The sequence below is a fragment of the Emys orbicularis genome, chromosome 1 (assembly GCF_028017835.1).
Source record: "Emys orbicularis isolate rEmyOrb1 chromosome 1, rEmyOrb1.hap1, whole genome shotgun sequence".
Taxonomy (NCBI): domain Eukaryota; kingdom Metazoa; phylum Chordata; order Testudines; family Emydidae; genus Emys; species Emys orbicularis.
In genome coordinates, this window is record NC_088683.1 from 64,225,927 (window position 1) to 64,250,837 (window position 24,911).

Consider the following 24,911-nt stretch of genomic DNA (forward strand, 5'->3'; position numbering starts at 1 on the left):
CTATGCTAGCACAAAATGAGTAATTTAACCAAACCATTGTAAGTACTGCACTTCAGGTATACAACAAGACAAATTCAACTTTCAGTTCCATTACCAAATACTACAGATGTAGAAATAATGTGAAAATTTAAGGGAGAATTAAAAACCGTTTTGGTTTTTAATGCAAGATGGCTGGTTGAATGGGAGAAGTGACCTGGTAACGTACAGTGGAAGAATGCATTCCTACAGATGCATTCTACATCTAAAATGAGGACCACAGGAAGTTTACTCCTGGGGGAATTCTGTGCCACTGCACATGCACAGAATTTATGTCCCCCACAGATTCCTTTGCTTCCCTGCAGAAAAATGACTTTCTGGTGGGGGGAGAAAAGGGAAGCCACAAGAGCAGTCATGCGACCCTCCACATCCAGTATTTTTCAGGTACCCAGGCCAGCCAGCAGAGAGGTAAATCACTGTGGGGTAGAGGGTGGGCCTGGGGAAGACTTGGCTGGTGGCTCCTATCCTGACCAGGTCAGCTGCTAGTCCCGGCTCTGCTAGGGAGGACGGGACTTCCTCTTCCCCTGCATGGCATGGCATCCATCACTGGGTCAGACTCCACCCCCAGATTTCTCCCCCAGCTGCAGGAAGCTCTGCAAACTCCCCCCACCCTCCTGCGCCTCTCACTTCCTGCACCAATCGCTCCTCAGCTGCAGGGAGAGGGATCCCTGTGCAGGGAGCTGCTCCCCCATCCACCCAACCCCTGTGCATACAGACCCCTCTTATCTCACCAACAGGACCGCTGAATTCAGAATTTTGTCAATTTTTAAAAGATCTGAATTCCTGTTTGGCCAGTTCAGCATCAATGATTTGCTCAGAGTGTACTGATATCTAACAGATGCAAAAGAAAGGAAAGTTTGAAAGTGGTCAGTAGACTGGGGACTCATTTATTGCATGTGTTTTACTTACATGCTTTTCATTTTTGACAATGTTTTTATGTTTGAGGAGTAAATAGGCATTCAGCATGTATTGTATAATATGTGTCATGCTTTCCATTTCATTAAAGTTTCCTAGCTTGTCTCCCTCACCCGCCTCCTTCCTTGGCCTTTTTCCAGAAAAAAATGTTTGCTTCAAGGTTGGAGAATCACAACACACCTGGTTCATTCATATGATAACAGATAACTAGCTTAGTTAGCTAGTTTCTTGTAAACATTATGGAAGAAGTAGCTCTTTAGGAAGTTTTAAGTGAATGAGGAAAGGGCATTGGGTTTGCATGCCAGCTCAGGATAATGTTCTGTTTATAGGCAATGTGGGGAACAAAGTGCGGGGGAGAGATTTGATTAAGTTGACAAAAGGGTTCTCAAGGCTGACAGAACTGCTGGAGCAGTTCCGGAATTATCGAAGTTCCCAAAGACAAGGGTAGAAAAGTCGGGTGGAGTTATGATGGGCCTTTAAGGGTATGTTGGCACTGCATTTAGACACCTATGGCTGGCCCGTGCCAGCTGGCGTGGGCTAAGGGGCTGTTTAATTGTAGTGTAGCTGCCAAGCCCAAGCTCTGGGACCCCGTGCTGGGGATGTCCCAGAGCTCAGGCTCCAGCCTGAGCCAGAATGTCTACACTACAATTAAACAGCCCCTTAGCCTGAGTCAGTCGTCATGGCCCAGTTGCGTGTTTTTAATTACAGTGTGGAAATATTTTAAGGGGTTCACAAAAACCTTAAATTTAATGTGATGGCAAAATGGGAGCTATTGGGCTCTGAATACAAGTAGAAACAGCATGATGTAGTCAAAATGATGGCATTAGGACAGCTTTTTGCATCTCCTGAAGAAAAAAGAAATGGGTGTGGGGGGGCTAATGTAGAGGCTATATTAATCAAGACAGGAGATGAGTGCTTTAATTTAAATTTAAGCTTTCATAATTAATCAGCCTTACATTTTGTATTTCATCACTATTTTAATTGTATAGTTGTACTGTTACGTTAACTTTTACAATTGTAATTGTAGTAAAGATGTAGCTGAAAGCTACTAGTAGTGAAAAAATTGAGTGCTTTAATGCATAACCAGTGCATGTTTTATCCAGTCTGTTATGGACACAGAACTGTTATTTCAACTTCACTTGCTCCAGTTGTTCATTATGGTAGACACATTACTAAATGTTGGTCAGTGAACAGTGTTGTTGGGTTTCTCCAAAGTAGGGCTGTTGATTGATCGCAGTTTTAATCACATTGGTATTCTATTATTTAACAATTGAAATTTATTAAATATTTTGGATGTTTTTCTACATTTCCAAATATAGTTATTTCAGTTACAACACAGAATACAAAGTGTACACTGGTCACTTTATATTATTATTTTTGATTACATATATTCGCACTTTAAAAATGATAAAAGAAATAGTATTTTTCAATTCACCTCATACAAGTACTGTAGTGCTATCTCTTTTTGTGAAAGTGCAACTTACAAATGTAGATTTTTGTTGTTGTTACATAACTGCACTTAAAAACAAAACAGTGTCAAACTTTAGAGCCTACAAGTCCACTCAGTCCTATTTCTCGTTCAGCCAATCGCTAAGAAAAACAAGTTTGTTTACATTTACTGGAGATAATGTTGCCCACTTCTTATTTACAATGTCACCAGAAATTGAGAACAGGCATTCACATGGGACTTTTGTAGCTAGCAATGCAAGATGTATTTAAGTGCCAAACTTTTGTACTGGTGACCCCTTTCACATATCAAGCCTCTAAGTGCAACCCCCCCATTATAAATTAAAAACACTTTTTTATATATTTAACATCATTCTAAATGCTGGATGTGAAGCGGGGTTTGGGGTGGAGGCTGACAGCTTGTGACCCCCCCCCACCCCATGTAATAACCTTGCGACCCCCTGAGGGGTCCTGACCCCCCGTTTGAGAACCCCTGTGCTTAACATTCGTATGCCCCTTCATGCTTCGGCCACCATTCCAGAGGACGTGCTTCCATGCTGATGATGCTCATTTAAAAAAAAAAAAAAAAAAAGCGTTAATTACAATTCTCCCCCAAGGAGTTCAGTCACAAATGTATGTCTCCGGCTCTATTTTACCCACATTCTGCCATATATTTCATGTTATAGTAGACTCGGATGATGACTCAGCACATGTTGTTCATTTTAAGAACACTTTCGCTGCAGATTGGAGAAAACACAAAGAAGGTACCAATGTGAGATTTCTGAAGATAGCTACAGCACTCGACCCAAGGTTTAAGAATCTGAACTGCCTTTCAAAATCTGAGAGGGATCAGGTGTGGAGCATGCTTTCAAAAATCTTAAAAGAGCAACACTCTGATACGGATACAGAACCTGAACCATCAAAACAGAAAATCTGTTGCTGGTGGCATCTGACTCATGATGATGAAAATGAACATGCGTTGGTCCACACTGCTTTGGATTGTTATCGAGCAAAACCCATCATCAGCGTGGACTCATGTCCTTTGGAATAGTGGTTGAAGCATGAAGGGACATATGAATCTTTAGTGCATCTGGCATGTAAATATCTTGCGATGCTGGCTACAACAGTGCCATGAGAACACCTGGTCTCACTTTCAGGTGACATTATGAACAAGAAGCGGGCAGCATTATCTCCTGCAAATGTAAACAAACTTGTTCGTCTGAGCAATTGGCTGAACAAGAAGTAGGACTGAGTGGACTTGTAGGCTCTAAAGTTTTACATTGTTTTATTTATCACTTGTACTGATTTATATAGATTTTTTGTCTTGTATTATAAATTTTGCTAATTTTAAAAAAGATGGGAGGAATCAAGCAGACTGGACTGTGGAAGAAATCAGTTATGGGGGGATTAATATTTTTCATCTTGTGTTTTCTCTTTGGCCAGTTGCATGGATTCCTCCTTGGAGGAAAAAATAATTTTCATGGGCCTTTAAAAGCATCATATTATAGTTTTAAAAGTTACTAAATCAGCTTTGGGAATTTTATGAAGCAGGAAAAATCCAAGCTGACAGTTGTAATGCTTTGCGTGTGTGTGTAGTAATGCTTGACACTTCCGATCTCTGCAGAACTGCCACATTTTTCAACTGACTGCACTATGGGTCAGTGGGAATTTTGCCTTTACTTCATTAGGCGAAAAATTGAGTTCTGTGTGAAGTACAATACAGATTGGAAGTTATAAATAATACCTGTGTCTGAAAATTTGAACATGCTGTTGTAATGCTTAATATTACTAAAATTAAGAGATTGGGGGGCCTGAGGAGTGATTGGCAGGGTGACTTTAGCTATCTGCCAGTGCATTTATATATAGAGACAGAGACGCACGCGCGCATACACACATGCACACATTTTTAAGATTTCCGATTGATGGTGCCTCTTAAGTCAGAGTAATTCACATGCAACTATCCTACCTTATTTTATGTCAATTATATTAAAGTACTAAAACCATGCTTCAGATTTTTCCAATAATTCTGTTTTCCCTTTTCAAGGTATTTAGTGGATAGTCGCTGGTTCAAACAGTGGAAAAAATATGTTGGGTTTGACAGCTGGGACAAATACCAGATGGGAGATCAGAATGTGTACCCTGGTCCCATTGATAATTCTGGACTTCTCAAAGGTAATTTATTGATATTTACATGGAACAAAGATGTAAACTTAAACTTATAGTTCAATAATCATTGTTCTCATTGATATAGTTTTAATCTGTTGCAGTAATAAATCCCACTTTGAATTCCTTAAACAGTTTTATATATGTATCTTTGGTAATTTTCAATTACAAAAACAATTTATCTTTATTAACATTTAGTTAATGTAAACCTATTTTGTTCAGACAGTGATAGGGTGCCAATATTCTTAATGATTTATTACAGTTCATAAATTGGATTGTTATAATACTAGCTGTGGCCTCTGTTATAGTAATATCAGTATTTGATAACGTGAGGTTCTTTTGATTTTCTGTCTGATTTAGCTTAAGGATAGCTTTGAGTCAGCCACAGAGGTTGATGAACTCAGTGCAAGTTCACTAATATAAGCCCTTGTATGCATGCAGAAGTTGCGCTGCTTCTACGTAAAACATTTTTAAACAAGTGCAAAATGCTGTGTGTACACTCTAATTTAATTTAAAACAGGCTTATTTCATTTTGCTTAAGTTGATTCATAATTGACTTAAGCAAAACTGAAGTGTTCACACAGCCTTTTGCACTGACATAAACTAAATTGTGTTAAAATTACACCTTGAGGCTATGTCTGCACTACACATCACTGGAAGCAGTGTTTAGGGTACATGTAGCTACAAGACTGCTGTGACCACACTGCAGGGTGTAGCTACACATGTCAGTGAAAGTCTCTGGCATGGAGGAGACATTGGGGGAAAAGCTTTAGCAGCTCTCTGGTGCCAGAGCCTTTCACCCTGGCAAGGAACGATTGAGCCTTCCCAAGTGCCCCCTCTCCCCCTCCCCATCCAGAGCCTTTCCCCTCAGTGGGTAAAGGCTCCAGCAGTTGGGGAGCTGACGGACCCTTTTCCCACTGCTCCTGTGGTGGGGACAGGCTCCAACGGCAGGGAGCCGGCAGAGCCTTTCATCCCTGCCAGAGTCTTTCCATGCAGTGGGGAAAGGCTCTGCAATGGAGAACTGCCCAGGCTTTTCCCCATTGCCTCCCCTTGCCAGAATCTTTCCCTATTGACAGTCTTTTCCTGCACAGGGGAAAGGCTCCAGCAGTGGGGATGCAGCGGAATGCTATACTGCTAAAAATAGCAGCAAAGACAGGGAGGCATGGCTTGGGCGAATAGAGAGCATGTACTCACATACATGACCACACCCTTCAGGTGTGTCTTTACTCACTTAATAGGGACACTATTAAGGGCCCAAAAGCAAGCTATTCCGCTGGTTAGGAAAGATAGAAAATGTGGCAAAAGACCACCTTGGCTTAACCACGAGATCTTGCATGATCTAAAAAATAAAAAGGAGTCATATAAAAAATGGAAACTAGGACAGATTACAAAGGATGAATATAGGCAAACAACACAGGAATGCAGGGGCAAGATTAGAAAGGCAAAGGCACAAAATGAGCTCAAACTAGCTACGGGAATAAAGGGGAACAAGAAGACTTTTTATCAATACATTAGAAGCAAGAGGAAGACCAAAGACAGGGTAGGCCCACTGCTTAGTGAAGAGGGAGAAACAGTAACAGGAAACTTGGAAATGGCAGAGATGCTTAATGACTTATTTGTTTCGGTCTTCACCGAGAAGTCTGAAGGAATGCCTAACATAGTGAATGCTAATGGGAAGGGGGTAGGTTTAGCAGATAAAATAAAAAAAGAACAAGTTAAAAATCACTTAGAAAAGTTAGATGCCTGCAAGTCACCAGGGCCTGATGAAATGCATCCTAGAATACTCAAGGAGCTAATAGAGGAGGTATCTGAGCCTCTAGCTATTATCTTTGGAAAATCATGGGAGACGGGGGAGATTCCAGAAGACTGGAAAAGGGCAAATATAGTGCCCATCTATAAAAAGGGAAATAAAAACAACCCAGGAAACTACAGACCAGTTAGTTTAACTTCTGTGCCAGGGAAGATAATGGAGCAAGTAATTAAGGAAATCATCTGCAAACACTTGGAAGGTGGTAAGGTGATAGGGAACAGCCAGCATGGATTTGTAAAGAACAAATCATGTCAAACCAATCTGATAGCTTTCTTCGATAGGATAACGAGCCTTGTGGATAAGGGAGAAGCTGTGGATGTGGTATACCTAGACTTTAGTAAGGCATTTGATACGGTCTCGCATGATATTCTTATCGACAAACTAGGCAAATACAATTTAGATGGGGCTACTATAAGGTGGGTGCATAACTGGCTGGATAACCGTACTCAGAGAGTTGTTATTAATGGTTCCCAATCCTGCTGGAAAGGCATAACGAGTGGGGTTCCGCAGGGGTCTGTTTTGGGACCGGCTCTGTTCAATATCTTCATTAACGACTTAGATATTGGCATAGAAAGTACGCTTATTAAGTTTGCGGATGATACCAAACTGGGAGGGATTGCAACTGCTTTGGAGGACAGGATCATAAATGATCTGGACAAATTGGAGAAATGGTCTGAGTTAAACAGGATGAAGTTTAACAAAGACAAATGCAAAGTGCTCCACTTGGGAAGAAAAAATCAGTTTCACACATACAGAATGGGAAGAGACTGTCTAGGAAGGAGTACGGCAGAAAGGGATCTAGGGGTTATAGTGGACCACAAGCTAAATATGAGTCAACAGTGTGATGCTGTTGCAAAAAAAGCAAACATGATTCTGGGATGTATTAACAGGTGTGTTGTGAGCAAGACACGAGAAGTCATTCTTCCGCTCTACTCTGCTCTGGTTAGGCCTCAGCTGGAGTATTGTGTCCAGTTCTGGGCACCGCATTTCAAGAAAGATGTGGAGAAATTGGAAAGAGTCCAGAGAAGAGCAACAAGAATGATTAAAGGTCTTGAGAACATGACCTATGAAGGAAGGCTGAAAGATTTGGGTTTGTTTAGTTTGGAAAAGAGAAGACTGAGAGGGGACATGATAGCAGTTTTCAGGTATCTAAAAGGGTGTCATAAGGAGGAGGGAGAAAACTTGTTCACCTTAGCCTCTGAGGATAGAACAAGAAGCAATGTGCTTAAACTGCAGCAAGGGAGGTCTAGGTTGGACATTAGGAAAAAGTTCCTAACTGTCAGGGTGGTTAAACACTGGAATAAATTGCCTAGGGAGGTTGTGGAATCTCCATCTCTGGAGATATTTAAGAGTAGGTTAGATAAATGTCTATCAGGGATGGTCTAGACAGTATTTGGTCCTGCCATGCGGGCAGGGGACTGGACGCGATGACCTCTCGAGGTCCCTTCCAGTCCTAGAATCTATGAATCTATTAAGCCATGCCTCACTGCTAGTTATACCTGTGCTGGGAGTCTACATGCGTACTTATTCTACATGCTGCCAAAAGCAGTGTGCAGTGTAGCGGTGCCCTTAGTTAAACAGGTGCATCTTCCTCATGTAAACAAGCCCTAAGACCTTATTGCAGTGACCTCTGAGCACATGAGCAAGATGCATTGTACGGTTCTATGACTGTCTAAAGAAGTTTCCAAAATGAAAATGGGATAATTTAACATTCCTTTATCACTGCCTAAATTAGGATCAATTTAAAAAAATAGTTTATAAAAACTGATACTACTACAATTATTACTGATAGTAGTAATTTATGGTAGTGTAAATTTATTGTCACTTTCAGTGGCTGCAGAAAAGTATAGTGTAACGTTATAGTGAACTGTGATTTCTCTCCTCTCCCCCCCCCCCCCCAAAAATGTAATTATACTCGGTTATCTTTGCTTGATAGGTTCTGTAATGTTAAAGATCCCCTTCTTCATAAAAAATATCATAATAGATCAGAGCAATGGTAGGTCTAGATCCAGTGGTTCTCAGCCAGGGGTCCAGGGTCCCCTGGGGGCCCGTGAGCAGGTTTCATGGGGTCCGCCAAGCATAGCTGGTGTTAGACTCGCTAAGGCCCAGGGCAGAAAGCCAAAGCCCCGCCATGCAGGACTTACAGCTTGGGGCTCTGAGCCCCACCACGTGGGGCTAAAGCCGAACCCTGAGCAGCTTAGCTTTGCGATGCCCCCTGTGGCATGGGGCCCTGGGCTGTTGCCTTACGTGCTACCCCTTAATGCAACCCAGGCTTTTATATGTAGAAAAACAGTTGTTGTGGCACAGCTAGGCCATGGAGTTTTTATAGCATGTTTGGGGGACGGATGGGGGTCTCTAAAGAAAAAGGCTGAGAACCCCTGGTCTAGACTAGTATTCTGTGTCTGACAGTGGCCGTTATCAGATGTTTCAGAAAAAGATGCAACACTGCCCCATGCATCCATGGTCCCCTGCAATACAAAAAGTAAACAGTTCTGCCTGATCCCAGGCAGGTGGTGATTTGGCTTATGCTCTGAAGCATGAGGATTTATATCCCTTATGCAGTTTTATTTTAAACTTGTGGTTTTGAGTAGTGCCTCTGGTAGGTTATATTTTTTTCGCTCAGTGGGGAGCAGCTATTGCAAGATTAAGAGCCACACTTTCCTCCTTCCCCCTCGATAAGTTCCCGCTACTTCATTCTTTCCACGTTGTCTGTCTTTGCTCACTCAGAAGGAGGAAGGAAGATGATTTGTAACTGGGGCAGTAGCATCACTGTAGTTAAGAACAAAGGAACAGCCATACTGGGTCAGAACAATGCTCCATCTAGCCCAGTATTCTGTCTCTGACAATGGCAGATGCTTCTGGCAGTTGGAGTTGTAGGTATACCCGGAGCATGGGGTTGCATCCCTGACTATCTTGGGTAATTGCCATTGATGGAACTATTCTCCATGAACTTATCTAATTCATTTTTGAACTGGTTTATACCTTTTGGCCTTCACAACATCCCATAACAGTGAATTCCACAGGTTGACTATGCATTGTGTGAAGAAGTACATCTTTTGTTTGTTTTAAACCTGCTGCCTGTTAATTTCATTGGGTGATCCTTAAGTCTTGTGTTATGTGAAGGGATAAATAACACTGCCCTATTCGCTTTCTCCATATCATTCATGATTTTATAGCCCTCTATGCTATGCCCCCTTAGTTGTCTCTTTTCCAAGCTGAACAGTTGCAATCTTTTTTCTCTCTCCTCATATGGAAGCTGTTCCATACCCCTAATCATTTTTGTTGCCTTTCTGTGCACCTTTTCCATTTCTAATACATCTTTTTTTGATATGGGACAACCAGAATTGCACACAGTATTCAAGGTGTGGGCATACCGTGTAGCTGTATAGTGGCATTACGATATATTCTGTCTTATTATCTATCCCTTTCCTAATAGTTCCTTACATTCTCTTCGCTTTTTTGATTGCCACTGCACAGTGAACTGATATCATGGATAGTTCTCTGAAAATAACTCCAAGACCTCTTTCTTGAATGGTAACAGCTAATTTAGACCCTGTCATTTTGTATGTATAGATCCTTTGGGAGATGCAGCTATTTACCTTTCTCCATTAAACTGACCATTTATTACTATCCTTTGTTTCCTATCTCTTAGCCAGCTACTGGTCCATGAGCGGACCTTCTTTCTTATCCCATGACTGCTTAGTTTGCTTTAGAGCCTTTGGTGCAGGACCTTATGAAAGGCTTTATGAAAGTCCACATACATTTATTGACTAGATCACCCTTGTCCACATGCTTGTTGACTCCCTCAAAGAATTTGAATAGATTGGTGAGGCATGAATTCCCTTTCAAAAGCCATGTTGACTCTTCCCCAACATATTATGTTTTTCTATGTGTCTGATAATTCTGGTGGGGTTTTTTTGTTTTTGTTTTTACTATAGTTTCAACCAATTTACCTGGTACTGAAGATAGGCGTACTGATGTGTAATTGTCAGAATTGCTTCTTGAGCTTTTTTATATAATTGGCATTGCATTAGCTATTCCCCAGTCATCAGGTACAGAGGCTGATTTAACCAACAGATTACATACCACAGCTAGTTCTGCAGTTTCCTATATGGTGAATGCCATCTGCTCCTGGTGATTTATTACTGTTTAATTTATCAACGTGTTCCAAAACGTCCTCTATTGACACCTCAATCTGGGACAGTTCCTCAGGTTTGTCACCTAAAAAGAATTGCTCGAGTGGGGGAATCTCCCCCGTATTTCTCTGATGTGTACACCAATGCGAAGAATTCATTTAGCTTCTCTGCAACAGCCTTGTTTTCCTTCAGTGCTCCTTTAGCTCATCGATCTTCCAGTGGCACCACTGATTGTTTGGCAGGCTTCCTGCTTCTGATGTAGTTAAAAGAATTATTGCTGTTAGCTTTTGTGTCTTTTGTTGGTTGGTCTTCAAATTCTTTCTTGGCCTGCCTTGTATGCTTGACTTTCCAGAGTTTTGCTCCTTTTTATTTTCCTTACTAGGATTTGACTTCCAATTTTTAAAGGATTCCTTTTTGCATCAAACTGCCTCTTTTACTCCACTGTTTAGCCATGGTGGCATTTTTTTGTTCCTCTTACTGCTTGGCAGTTCAGCTATATTTGCCTTCTGGACCAGATCCTGTGCGCCACTTAGGACTGAATCAAGAATTGCCTCTCCCCTTCTCGGTTCCAGGACAAGCTGCTCCAAGCAGCAGTCATTTGTGGTATCTAGAAGTTCTCTCTCATCACTTCGTGAAGTGACATATATATCCAATCAATACAAGGACAGCTGAAATCCTCAGCTATTATTGTTTTCTGCATTTGCAGCCTCTCTAATCAACCTGGGCATTTCACAATAAGCTTATGAATGACGGAATGCAAGCCAAAATTGGGAAAGAACAGGTTAAAAAATATTTAGGTAAGTTAGATGTATTCAAATCATCAGGATCTGATGAAATTCATCTTAGTGAATCTAAGGAACTAGCTGAAGCAATCTTGGAACCATTAGCAATTATCTTCAAGAACTCATGAAGGATGGGCAAAGTCCCAGAGACTGAACAAGGGCAAACATAGTATATGTCTTTAAAAAGGGGAACAATGAGGACCCAGGGAGCTATATATAGACTGGTTAGCCTAACTTCAATACATGGAAAGATACTGGAATAACTTATTATACAATTTGTAAGTGTGATGCTTTGGGGTTCAACCCAGACCACTAAGGGCTTGTCACTCCATGCCCTGCAACTCTGGGTGCCTTCAGAGCTATGCTGAAGACACAGGTGGCCCTGACACTGACAGTCAGCTTACAAGCATGCAGGTCACACCCTGGCTTCCATCACCCAGTTACTTTTTGCATGGTGATCCCAAAACCTGCCCAGTAACTAATTTCTCCAAAAATGTCTGCCCCGTTGTATCCAGCCCTTTTCTGGAACACTCACAGAAGTAAAGTTTGTTGCTCCTTGAAAGAGTTGGTAAAGAGCAGCTCATTAATTTAACTGGGGTTGACAAACACTTTTATTTCAATCTCAACACTGAATTGGTTTATATTAAAAGTAAAACAAGTTTATTAAACAAAAGTCATAGATTTAAGTGATACCAAGTATAAGTAATAAATATAGACGTGGTTACAAACCAACAAAAGTAGAAATATGCTTCTAAGAGTAAAACTTAATTTCAGCAGTTACAATCTTTGCCTAAGCAGGTTTCTCACCTATATTTTGTTCCCAGAGACTTCAGCCTTCTTAGCTGAAGGATCCAACATTCTGTGATTTCAAGAGCTCTGGCTCCTTCAGTTCCTCAAGTGATGGATACCAAAGTCGCTTTCTGTTTCTGCTTGTATCTCACAAAGTTCATTTACCCTGTTACCAGAGGCAGGAAGGCTTCCTTCTATTCTTCCATTCCTGTTGACTTCCCACCCACTGCTGTTTGATATGAAAATGGGTCTTATGTTGTTTTGATTCCATAATGCTTAATTTACATTGTAGACAGGAAGATGGCTAACTTCCCTCCTGTCTAGGAGAAAATCTGTGTTTGATCACAGACTTCAAAGCAGAATATCAGTGGGTATCCATAGTTCTGTAAATGGAGTTAATACATACATTTCACAATGCATATTAATCACTAGTGTGTCATCATTGATACACTTTTATAACAGTAATATTGTATACAATCAGTTCATCTAATCGTTGATCATTTGAAGTTCAATGCCCTGTTCTCTCATTGGGGAGAGTCTCTCTGGACTCTGATTGTCACAGTAAGCACCTAGTCGTTTATAAACCTAGCGTTTATAAGTAAGGCTAAAATTTTGGCACGGGGATTTTTATTAAAATTCACGGGCAGGACGCAGGCAATAAACAATAAATCATGGAAGCCACAGCCCAACAGCACAGGGCTGACTGCACGAGCTCTGCCACCCAAGGCTGACAGCTGTTGCTTTGCTGCTGCAGGGTCAAGAGGCAGCTGACTGTCCAAGCTCAGCCGCTGCACAGGGGTGAGGGAGCACAACTGCCAGAGCTAGAAGTCACAGAGGTCTGTTAAAGTCTCAGAATCTATGACCTCCGTGACAAAATGGTATCCTTAGTTATAAGGCCTAGCCAACATGGATTTGTCAAAAATAAGTCATGACAAACAAGCCTGATTTCTTTCTTTCACAGCATTACTGGCCTGTTGTATAGGGAAGAAATGATATATCTTGATTATAGTAAAGCTTTTGCCACAGTCCTACATGACATTCTCATAAGCAAACTGGGGAAATATGGTCTAGATTAAATTATTATAAGGTAGGTACATAATGGGTTGAAAGATTGTATGCAAAGGTTCACTGTCTGGGGGGGATGTTCCTAGTGAGGGGTCAGTTTGAGGTCCGGTACTAATCAGTATTTTTATTAATGGCTTCGATGGTGGAGTGGAGAGTATGCGTATAAAGTTAGCATATGACTGAAGCTAGGAGAGGTTGCAAGCACTTCGGAGGACAGGATTAGAATTCAAAACAACCTTGACAAATTGGAGACTTGGTTTCAACAAGATAAAATTCAATTAAGACAAGTGCAAAGTACATTATTTAGGAAGGAAAAATCAAATGCACAACTACTACATGGCTAGGTGGTAGTGCTGCTGAAAAGTACAGTTGATCACAAATTGAATGAGTCAGCAATATGATGTACCTGCAAAAAAGGCTAATATTATTCTTGAGTGTATTAACAGGAGTGTTATATCTAAGACCCAGAAGGTAATAGTCTGGTCTGCTCTACAGTCATGAGGCTTCTCCTGGAGTAGTGTGTTCAGTTCTGGGTGCCACATTTTAGGAAAGATGTGAATAAATTAGAGAGAGGCCAGAGGAGAGAAACAAAAATGATAAAAGTTTTAGAAATCCTGACCTATGAGGAAAGGTTAAAAAAAACCTGGGCTTCTTTAGTCTTGAGAAGAAGAGACTGAGGGGGCTCTGGGAAGTCTTCAAATATGTTAAGGGCTGTTCTAAAGAGGATGGTGATCAATTGTTCTCCTTGTCCACTGAAGGTTGGACAAGAAGTAATGGGATTAATCTGCAGCGAGGGAGATTTCAGTTAGATATTAGGAAATGCTTTCTAGCTATAAGGGTAGTAAAGCTCTGGAATAGGCTTCTAAGGGACGTTGTGGAGTCCCCGTCACTGGAGGTTTTTTAAGACCAGGTTTGTTAGACAAACATCTGTTTGGAATGGTCTAGGGCAGGGGTCGGCAACCTGTGGCTCCAGAGCCACATGCGGCTCTTTGACTGCCCCCATTGCGGGCAGCCGTTTTTTGAGAGGGTGCGAGGTGCAGGCCCTGGCCGGGAGGCTCTTACCACAGGCAGCTCCTGGCCGGTGGAGTAGCAGGGCTCTGGCCCCACACCACTCCCCAAAGCGGCTGGCTGCTGGCACATCTCTGCGCGCCCTTTAGGGAGCGGGGGGCAGCAGATCTCCTTGCGCCCGCAAGCGATGCCCCCGCAGCTCCAATTAGCTGGTTCCCGGCCAATGGGAGCTGTGAGCTGCCTCCCAGCCCCGCCAGAGGCATGCAGAGGCGTGCCAGCAGCCAGCCGCTTCTGGGAGCTGCGTGGGGCCAGTACAGGCAGGCAGGCAGCCTGCTTGAGCCCTGCTGCACCGCTGGCCAGGAGCCGCCTGTGGTAAGTGCTTCCCGGCCAGAGCCTGCACCTTGCACCCCCTCCTGCCCCCCAACCCCGTCCCAGCCCGGAGCCCCCTCCTGTTTATATTCAAATTCAAATGGCAGAAGTCGCATTAAAATTATTGGTGAGTAGTAATAACTTTAATATGTTCAATTATTAGTTGATAAATTCTAACGCTAGAAGTAGCTTTGCATGTGATGCGGCTCTCAAGATATTTTGGTCAAAAACAAAAACAAAAAAATGGCTCTTCTTCTTTGAAAGGTTGCCGACCCCTGGTCTAGGTTTATGTGGTCCTGCCACAGCACAAGGGGCAGGACTCGATGACTTCTCAGGGTCCCTTCCAGCCCTACATTTCTATGATTTCTCAAAAGCAGTTCTTCATAACTCTAATGCCTACTAAACCCTACTCTGGTATTCTTTTTCCATTAAATTTTTCTTACCAGTTAATTTTTGAGAGTTTTGCTGCCTAAAATCCTATGAAAACGTATATGTAAATTAAGTCCTGTCCTCTGGCTCCTGACAAGTAGCCATGTAATCTGTGGTGCTGCAAAGGTTGCATGCTACTTTATTAGTACCTTTGACCTTCTCAGAGCTGCCAATGATGATAGCAAGGAGCACTCTCCCCCTGTCTGTGCACCAAATGCAACACCTCTCTCTCACATTCTGTCACCTGTATGTGCACATGCTGCAGAACTACTAGCAGGGATAGGGAGGATTGCTGCTTTTAGAATGAGGAAAAGTCTGTAGAAGGAGGTTTTATGCATCTCCATTGCCCTTGTGATTGAAGCAGCAGGAATACCTCATTGTTCTCTCCCTCTTGAATTCTCTGTGCACTAACTGTCCCCTCACCGGCGCTACAGAGACTGAGTGCTTGTGGGGAAAGGAGTTTGCTGGAGCCTTGGAGAAGGATTTTTTTTTTACTTCTGGGCAGGGTGTGTGATAGCAGCTGAGATTCTGCTGGCTGTTTTCCAGTCTGCATCACTAGGCATCCTCACAGACACTGCTGTCAATCAGGAAATGAGACATCATTAAAACTTGTACTCAGAATTTATAATCAAAAGTTTCCTTGCCAGTGGACATCAGAGTAGAGCTTATTTAAAAGTTTTGGGTTTTTAATTTGAAAGATCGTCTTTTTTTTTTTTTAGGGGTGAGAGCAGACAATTTCTTTTTATCGAAATCACTAATTTTATAGTGTTATGATGGGGTGTGTACCAACCCCTCATTGGCAACGCAGGGGTTAACAAATTGCTCTGGGCCCAAGAGTCATGCCCCCATGCTCTTGCTGGGCATGCACCCAGTGGAGGGAGCACATAAAAGGAAGCAGCTCAGTCTGGACTGGCTGAGGAGGTGAGCATACGTGTGTTACAGGCTCCTGCTGAGCAGCAGCTGGGATTCTGAACCACCGACTCTGAGTACCCTGACTACGCCAGGGGATCCCAGTCGACTGCAGCGTCCAAAGGAGAAGATAAGCTGGTGCCAGCAGAGGAGCTACCAGAGCTGGGACCAAGGGTGGGAAGCAACTCAGAGGACATGTTTGGGTACACAGAGACCTGAACCCTGCAACAGAATAACTGGTTTCAAAGGGCCCTGGGTTGGAACCTGATGGAGTAGGGCAGGTCAGGGTTTCCCTACCCTTCCCGCACTTGCTACCAGGCGATACTGCCTCCAGGAGAGGCGGTCTCATAGACTCTTGCCACTGGGTGATACACGCCAGGACAGGCAGCCCCACGCACTCTCGCCACCAGGAGAGGTGGCCCCGTAGATTCTTGCCACTGCGTAGCGCTGCCGCCAAGAGAGGCGGTCCCATAAACGCTTGCTGTGGAGCAGTACAGCTGCTGAAATAAGAGCAGCTCACTGGACTCTTGCTGCTAGGCAGTTCTGCCACTGAAGTAAGTGGTCCCTCCCTGGGACCCCAGCTGACCCCCTGACAAGTGGATATATCATTGTCTTTGTACAAACGAACTGGCACAAACATATGCAACTTTATATTTGTAAGCAGAGAGACAAAACTTGAGACGATTATAAAAATACAATCTAAGTGAAAAATAAACTAGAGGTTTTGATATTTATTGTGGTGTGTGCTCCTTCTCTTCTTTTATTTTTTATTTTTTGAGAGAAATGTAACCTTTTCTCTATAAGGTAACAAGAATTTTGTTTTAAATACAACTTCAAGGGAAAGGCAGACATGAGGAAGAATTAGATTTTTATGGACTCTTCCTCTCTCTTTGTGCACCCTGCTTTGGGTTAAAAGGACACCATGGGATGAACCATATTTCATAAAACCTAGTTTCCTCATCTGATTGATTAGTATCTGAAATTATTAAAGACGAGAATATTTAAATCTAATTTTACTGGTTTATTTTCTGCAGTTCATTCAGATTGGATAATGAAAATAAACTAGTTAGTTTCATTTTTTGGTTCTCATGCTCTAGTGTGATGGCCGCTATGTTGACCGACACGTTGGTGAGAGAACCGGGGAACTTGAGAGCCAAAAGCATGAGTCTATAGAGCAGGGGTGGGCAAACTTTTTGGGCCGAGGGCCACATCTGGGTGGGGAAATAGTATGCAGGGCCGGGCCAGGGGTTTGGGGTGCGGGAGGCAGTGTGGGAGGGGGGGCGGTGTGCAGGAAGGAGCTCAGGGCAAGGGATTGGGGCAGAGGAGGGGTGTGGACTGTGGGAGGGGGTTCAGGGCAGGGGGTTGGGGTGCAGGAGGGGTGCAGAGTGCGGCAAGGGGCTGAGGGCAGGCAGTTGGAGTGCACAGGGGTGCAGGATGCAGCAGGGAGCTCAGGGCAGGGGGTTGGGGTGCAGGAGGGGTGTGGGGTGTACGAGGGCGCTCAGGGCAGGGAGTTGAGGTGCAGGAGGGGTGCAAGGTGCAGGCAGGGGGGCTTAGGGCAGGGAGTTGGAGGGTGGGATACAGGAGGGGTTCGGGCTCCAGCCCCGCTTACCTCAACTGGCTCCGGGGTGGCAGCGACGCGCACCGGGGCCAGGGCAGGCTCCCTGCATGCCTGCCCTGTCCCCAACCCCGCGCCGCTCCAGGAAGCGCTGTGGCCCCTGGGGGAGGGGGGACAGAGGGCTCTGCGTGCACTGCCCTTGCCGCGCCTCCAGGTACCTTCCCTGAAGCTCCCATTGGCCGAGGTTCCCCTTTCCCGGCCAATGGGAGCTGCGGGGGGCGGTGCCTGGAGGCAAGGGCAATGCATGGAGTCCTCTGCGCCCCTCCCTCCCCCCCCCCCCCCGCCTGGGGGCCGCAGGGATGTGGTGCCGGTGGCGCCACGGGTTGGATCCAAAGCCCTGAGGGGCCGGATCTGGCCCGCAGGCCATAGTTTGCTCACCCCTGTTATAGAGTGATTCAGGCTCTTTAGCTGGAGGCTGTAATAGATTCACATCCTCGGTGGATTGGGCATAGAGGGGGAGACACAACACACAGTGACCCACACTAGCATTGTGCTGCATTGTTATAGAATCATAGGACTGGAAGGGACCTCGAGAGATCATCTAGTCCAGTCCCCTGCACTCATGGTTGGACTAAGTATTGTCTAGACAGTTCCTGACAGATGTTTGTCTAACATGTTCTTAAAAAACTCCAGTGATGGAGATTCCACAACCTCCCTAGGCAATTTATTCCAGTGCTTAACCGCCCTGACAGGAAGTTTTTCCTAATGTCCAACCTAAACCTCCATTGCTGCATATTAAGCCCATTGCTTCTTGTTCTATCCTCAGAGATTAAGAAAAACAAGTCTTCTCACTCCTCCTAGTAACAACCTTTTATGTACTTGAAAACTGTTATCATGTCCCCTCTGTCTTCGCTTTTCCAGACTAAACAAACCCAATTTTTTCAATCTTCCCTCATAGGTCATGTTTTCTAGACCTTTAATCATTTTTGTTGCTCTTCTCTGGACTTCCTCCAATTTGTCCACATCTTTCCCGAAATGTGGTGCCCAGAACTGAACACAATACTCCAGTTGAGGCCTAATTAGCACGGAATAGAGTGGAAGAATTACTTCTCATGTCTTGCTTACAACACTCTTGCTTATACATCTCAGAATGATGTTCGCTTTTTTTGCAACAGCGTTACACCGTTGACTCATATTTAGCTTATGGTCCACTATGACCCCCAGATCCCTTTCCGCAGTACTCCTTCCTAGGTAGTCATTTCCCATTTTGTATGTGTGCAGCTGATTGTTCCTTCCTCAATGAAGTACTTTACATTTGTCCTTATTGAATTTCATCCTGTTTACTTCAGACCATTTCTCCAGTTTGTCCAGATCATTTTGAATTTTAATCCTATCCTCCAAAGCACTTGCAACCCCTCCCAGCTTGGTATCGTCCACAAACTTTATAAGTGTACTCTCTATACCATTATCTAAATCATTGATGAAGATATTGAACAAAAATGGACCTAGAACTGATTGTGAACCACTGATAACTACTCTCTGGGAATGGTTTTCCAACCAGTTTTGCACCCACTTTATAGTAGCTCCATCTAGGTTTCATTTCCCTAGTTTGTTTATGAGAAGGTCATGTGAGACAGCATCAAGAGCTTTACTAAAATCAAGATATTCCACATCTACTGCCTTCCCCCTCTTCCCCGCCCCTTCCCCACTCTCCCCCCCAATCCACAAGGCTGGTTACCCTGTCAAAGAAAGCTATCAGGTAGGTTTGACACGATTTGGTTTTGACAAATCCATGCCTACTGTTACTTATTACCTTATTATCTTCTAGGTCAGGGGTAGGCAACCTATGGCACGCGTGCCGAAGGCGGCACGCAAGCTGATTTTCAGTGGCACTCTCACTGCCTGGGTCCTGGCCACCGGTCCAGGGGGCTCTGCATTTTAATTTAATTTTAAATGAAGCTTCTTAAACATTTTAAAAACCTTATTTACTTTACATACAACAATAGTTTAGTTATATATTATAAACTTATAGAAAGAGACCTTCTAAAAACATTAAAATGTATTACTGGCACGCAAAACCTTAAATTAGAGTGAATAAATGAAGATTCGGCACACCACTTCTGAAAGGTTGCCGACCCCTGTTCTAGGTGTTTTCAAATTGATTGCTTAATTATTTGCTTCATTATCTTTCCGGGTACAGAAGCTGACTGGTCTGTAATTCTCTGGGTTATCCTTATTTCCCTTTTTATAGATTGGCACTATATCTGCCCCTTTTCCAGTCATCAGGAATCTCTCCCATCTTCCGTGACTTTTCAAAGATCATTGCTAATGGCTCAGATATCTCCTCAGTTAGCTCCTTGAGTATTCTAGGATGCATTTCATCAGGCCCCGGTGACTTGAAGACATATAACTTGTCTAAGTAATTTTTAATGTGTTCTTTTCCTATTTTAGCCTCTGATCCTACCTCATTTTCACTGACATTCACTATGTTAGACATCCAATCACCACCAACCTTCTTGGTGAAAATTGAAACAAAGAAGTCATTAAGCACCTCTGCCATTGCCATATTTTCTGTTCTTTCCCCCCCATCATTGAGTAACGGGCCTACCCTGTCCTTGGTCTTCCTCTTGCTTCTAATATATCTGTAGAATGTTGTAATGTAACATGTAATGTATAATGTATAATGTACTTGTAGAATGTATAATTGATAATATTGCATGACATGTTTTAAATCAAAAGAAAACCTTTTCATAATTGAAATTTTAAAAAAGTATTTCTGATAATGGAACTTCCTTGCATATTTTCTTGCCTGGTGTCTCCTATACCTTCTGGTTGTTCTTTGACTGCTGGTCCCCATATGTATTCCACTGTAGGTGCACATGTACTTCATGTGCCTGAGATGCAAGCTTTTCCATCATGGTGGGAGAATGAGTCGTGGGGGAGGTGTCCCCTGTTAGGCCGGGGTCCCCCCCCGAATGAGCTCAAGGAACATGATCTCCACAGGACTCCTGGACCCACCTAAGCCTCCTTGAACTGCAGGCAATATGCAAATCATGCAAGCATTTTCACCCCATCATTCAGCCCCTACATATTCAACTGATGTCAGACATGTCAACAGTGTTCTACACCAACAAACAAGTGGGAGCAAGATCTATAGAGGCTGTAAAACTTTGAAACTGGTGTATTTGCCACTGGATCACCCTGTTGGCAGTACATTTGCCAGAGATGTACAACACGTTTAGTCGACAGCCTCAGGAGATCCTTCTCTTAGAACCACAAATGGGAGCTATGTAATTCCATGGCACAGCATGCATTTTGCCATTGCGGATCCCCATCCTGGGACATTTTTTGCATCCCACCAACAGGAAGTACGCAGTCTACTGCTCCGGTGGGGTCAAGGGCAAGACTCCAGAGGAAACGCACTCCTAATTTCCTAGTCAAAGTAACTGTTGTATACCTTCCCATCAATTTTTCTTAACATTAGGTTCTAAGGAAATCAGGGAGAATGGTACAGTGATCATTCTTATTGCTATCAAATGGTCCAGGCAGTTGTGTCCCCAACTTTCTTCAGATGTCAATACACACATACATCAGTTTCCAGACCTTTTGACCCAGGACAGAGGCAGAGTCAAGCATACCAATCTGGTTTCCTTCTAACTGACAGCCTGTTTTCTGGTTGGGTGTCAAACCTAAAAAATGCATGCTCTGAAGTAATTCAGCCCATACATAACAATAGTAGAAAAGAGTCCACTAGAAAATGCCACACAGCGAAGTGCAAAAATGGTTTTCAGCATGGTCTTGACAGTCATTAGATAACACTGCTCTACAGCCAAAATGCTTCTGAAAGAAATGTAGTCAAACTTTACTAATTCTGGGCCACTGAGAACGAAAATGATGCTTAAAATTGTTGATTGGCTCTAGTTTTCAAGATATGCTATTGGGTCAGTATATACGACCCTTGACTTGGGAATGGCGGAGGATAAGTGAGTTATAAAGGGAAGGGATCTCAATTTAAACCAGAAATGACTAAAATACATCTTTGACTGGATCTATGAATAAATCTATGACTGGGTTTGGACAGTACTTGCTTTTTAGGCAAAACAATGAATGATGCAATCTGAAGCTGGTATTGCGTCATACATGATATGAATTGCATCATGTTATTCCTAGAAGTCATGGATGATGCAATCATAACGAAGCTTACATCACTCTGCTGAACAAATTGCCCTATATCAGCTCTAGAAATCATACAGTGCCGTGCTCTCTTATTTGTCAGTGTTTGATTTTGCAGAGGGACACATTTCTGTTTAGCCAAAGTGAGCAGAGATGCCTCGTACTTGTGTGAACAGTGCAGATAACTTCTGCTATGTTTGTGGTGAAGTGACTTTTGCATCACAAAAGCGCAGTATAACCACTATGGTTAAGAAAGCCTATCGCCTTTATTTTGGCTGCAAAATTGGAGATCAGGACAAGAGGTGGGCCCCACACATATGCTGCAACACTTGTGCAACAAATCTTCGCCAGTGGTTGAACAGGAAAAGGAAATCTATGCCTTTTGCAGTGCCAATGATTTGGAGAGAGCCAACAGATCATACCAGCAATTGTTATTTCTGCATGGTGCCTCCAGTTGGGAAAGGTGTGTCAAAGAAGAAAAAGTAGACTGTGCATTATCCAAACATTCCATCAGCTAAACGCCCAGTACCCCACGGAGAAGGACTGCCTGTTCCTGATGCACCAGAATCATTCTCACTTGCGTCAGACGAGGAAGAGGATGAGGATGAAACTTCTGGTCCTGAACCATCAATGTCACAGGACCCACATTTTCTCCCATCCTCCTCCTCTGAACCACACCTCATAACACAAGGTGAACTGAATGACCTTGTCAGGGATTTGGAACTACCCAAGAGTAAGGCAGAGCTGTTGGGCTCCAGACTACAGCAGTGGAATCTCCTGGCAGGTGATGTTAGGGTTTCCATGTTCCGTGACCGTCAAAAGGATCTTGTCCCATTCTTCTTCATGGAAGGTGATCTTGTAGCCTGCAACAACATCGATGGTGTGATGGCAGCCCTCAACATCGTTCACGATCCAGATGAGTGGAGACTGTTCATTGATTCATCCAAGACGAGTCTTAAAGCTGTTTTACTGCATAATGGCAATGTTTTGCCATCAATTCCAGTTGGTCATGCAGTCCATATGAAGGAAACCTATGACAACATGAAACAACTTTTGAGGTGCATAAACTGACTGACCAACAGTGGCAGCTTTATGGCGATTTGAAGGTTGTTGCTCTCTTGCTTGGTCTGCAGACTGGATACACAAAGTACTGCTGTTTTCTCTGCGAATGGGATAGTCGTGCAAGAGATTCCCACTACATCAAGAAAGATTGGCCACTCCGACAGTCATTGGAGCCTGGTAGGAAAAGTGTTCAGCATCCACCACTTGTTGAATCAAGGAAGATTTTGTTACCACCCTTACACATCAAGCTGGGTCTGATGAAGAACTTTGCCAAGGCCATTGACAAAACACAAGCAGCTTTCAAGTACCTCCGTGGAAAATTTCCAAGGTTAAGTGAAGCTAAGATAAAGGAAGGTGTCTTTGTTGGTCCTCAGATTCGTGAACTTCTTCGAGATAATGCATTTGACCATGCACTGCGTGGCAAGGAAAAGACGGCATGGAAAGCCTTCCAGTTAGTGGCAATAAATTTTCTCGGAAACAACAAGGCAGACAACTACAGATTGTTGGTGGAAAACCTCTTCAAGGCATACAAAAGCCTTGGTTGCAACATGTCACTAAAGATACATTTTTTGCACTCTCATCTAGATTTTTTTCCACCGAACTGCGGAGCAGTGAGCGAAGAGCACGGCGAGCGATTTCACCAGGACATTGCAACAATGGAGAAACGCTATCAGGGCAAATGGAGCCCATCAATGCTTGCAGACTATTGCTGGACAGTGACAAGAGATGCTCCATTTAATGAATACAAGAGACAAGCCAAGAAGCGCCGAGTAGACACTGAATAGGACTAAACTATGTACAGAATAGTTTTTTGCCTTTTGTTTCATAATACGTTATTTATATAACCCTTTTGCTGATTTTTAAAGTGTTACATAAACAGGACAGGTGAAATATTATCATGTAAAGCAACCATAAACACATGAAAAGACCTAGGTTTACAATTTATGATTAAAACTCTACTATCTACACAATATACATAGACATAAAATGTAAAAACTTAAAAATCTTAGAAACAGTAGCCAATCAGTTGTTTTAATTGTCATATTTGAATTCAGCACATCAAAATACATAATAAATAGCACATTTTATCTCTGAAGCAGATGACTTCTCAAAAATTGTAGACCAGTGTAATCGCAGAGGACTCCAACATGCCTACCATATTGGAATATCTTCTCTCCTTCGGACCTCGGGTCTCTCACTTAACTGCCAAGAGACCCTGTAGGGAGCTATCAGCACCTGTCATGCTCTAATTGATAACTACTCTATCTTCATCCATTTGATGATAGTACTTTTTTTGGAAGGCCTGATTTCAGAAGGCTAAAATTGCTCTGAGGCTACCTCCTAAATTTACTCCTTAAATCATCGCAGATTTTCATCTGAATGAGGCAGTCCATCTCCCTACTTTCTTCCCAACAGCGCATGCCAGTAATGAAAACCAAACGCTTCACTCCCTGGACAGCTGTGGCATTCTACCTACAAAAAATAAGACCATTTAGGAAGTTGCCTAGACTGTTGATGTCATTCCCAGAATAAAGGAGAGGGGAAGTAGTTTTCTCCCAAAGACTTTCCAAGAGGATTTCAGGATGCATTCTATTGTGTACAAATTGACAGACATTCCTCCATCACAAGATGAGAGAGCTCACTCTGCTAGAACCCAGGTGGCCTCTGTAGACTCCCTTCAAGGTGTTCCTATTGCTGAAATCTGTAAAGTGGCTACTTGGGATTCAGGGCATACCTTTTCAAGACATCATGAGTTAGTGCAGGCTTCTGCAGCTGATGCATTTTTCTGTACAGAAGTACTCCAGTCAGTAGTATCATAGAGGTCATCGTGCCCTCCTCCTCGATAAGCACTGCTTGTCAATCACCCACAGTGGAATACATTTAGGGACCAACACTTGAAGAAGAAAGTACCGTACTTGGAGTTTTTCAAGATGTGGTCCCTATCTGCATTCTGCTACCTGCTCTCCTCCCCTTCTGCTTCAGATATTTAGATATGACACATGGTAGAAAAGGAACTTGAGAGGCCATTGGTCCAAACTACCCCTTAGGCCCTTGGTTAGGAGCATGAGGAAGAGAAGGGCTCAAGCACAGACCAATGGACACGACTAGCAAAAATCTTCCAGTCTTGGGCACATGGAGCCACATGCTCACTCACAATGGAATACAGACAGGGACTACACATCTCAAAGAACACTAGTTACTGTATAAGGTAAGTAACTTCTCTTTTTGTAGGACTGCATCATGTGTTGTGGATGATTTATTTT

At 43.2% G+C, this 24,911-nt stretch overlaps 1 protein-coding gene across 4 annotated transcripts in view; it reads left to right on the forward strand.

The window, feature by feature from the left end:
• The window catches only part of USP15 (ubiquitin specific peptidase 15), a 138,654-nt gene that overhangs the window by 22,001 nt on the left and 91,742 nt on the right, over positions 1 to 24,911 (forward strand). For all 4 annotated transcript variants that reach the window (XM_065399947.1, XM_065399954.1, XM_065399961.1 and 1 more), the window contains exon 2: positions 4,442 to 4,569. In XM_065399947.1, the coding sequence (XP_065256019.1) occupies positions 4,442 to 4,569 (128 nt within the window). The remainder of the gene's footprint in view (positions 1 to 4,441; positions 4,570 to 24,911) is intronic.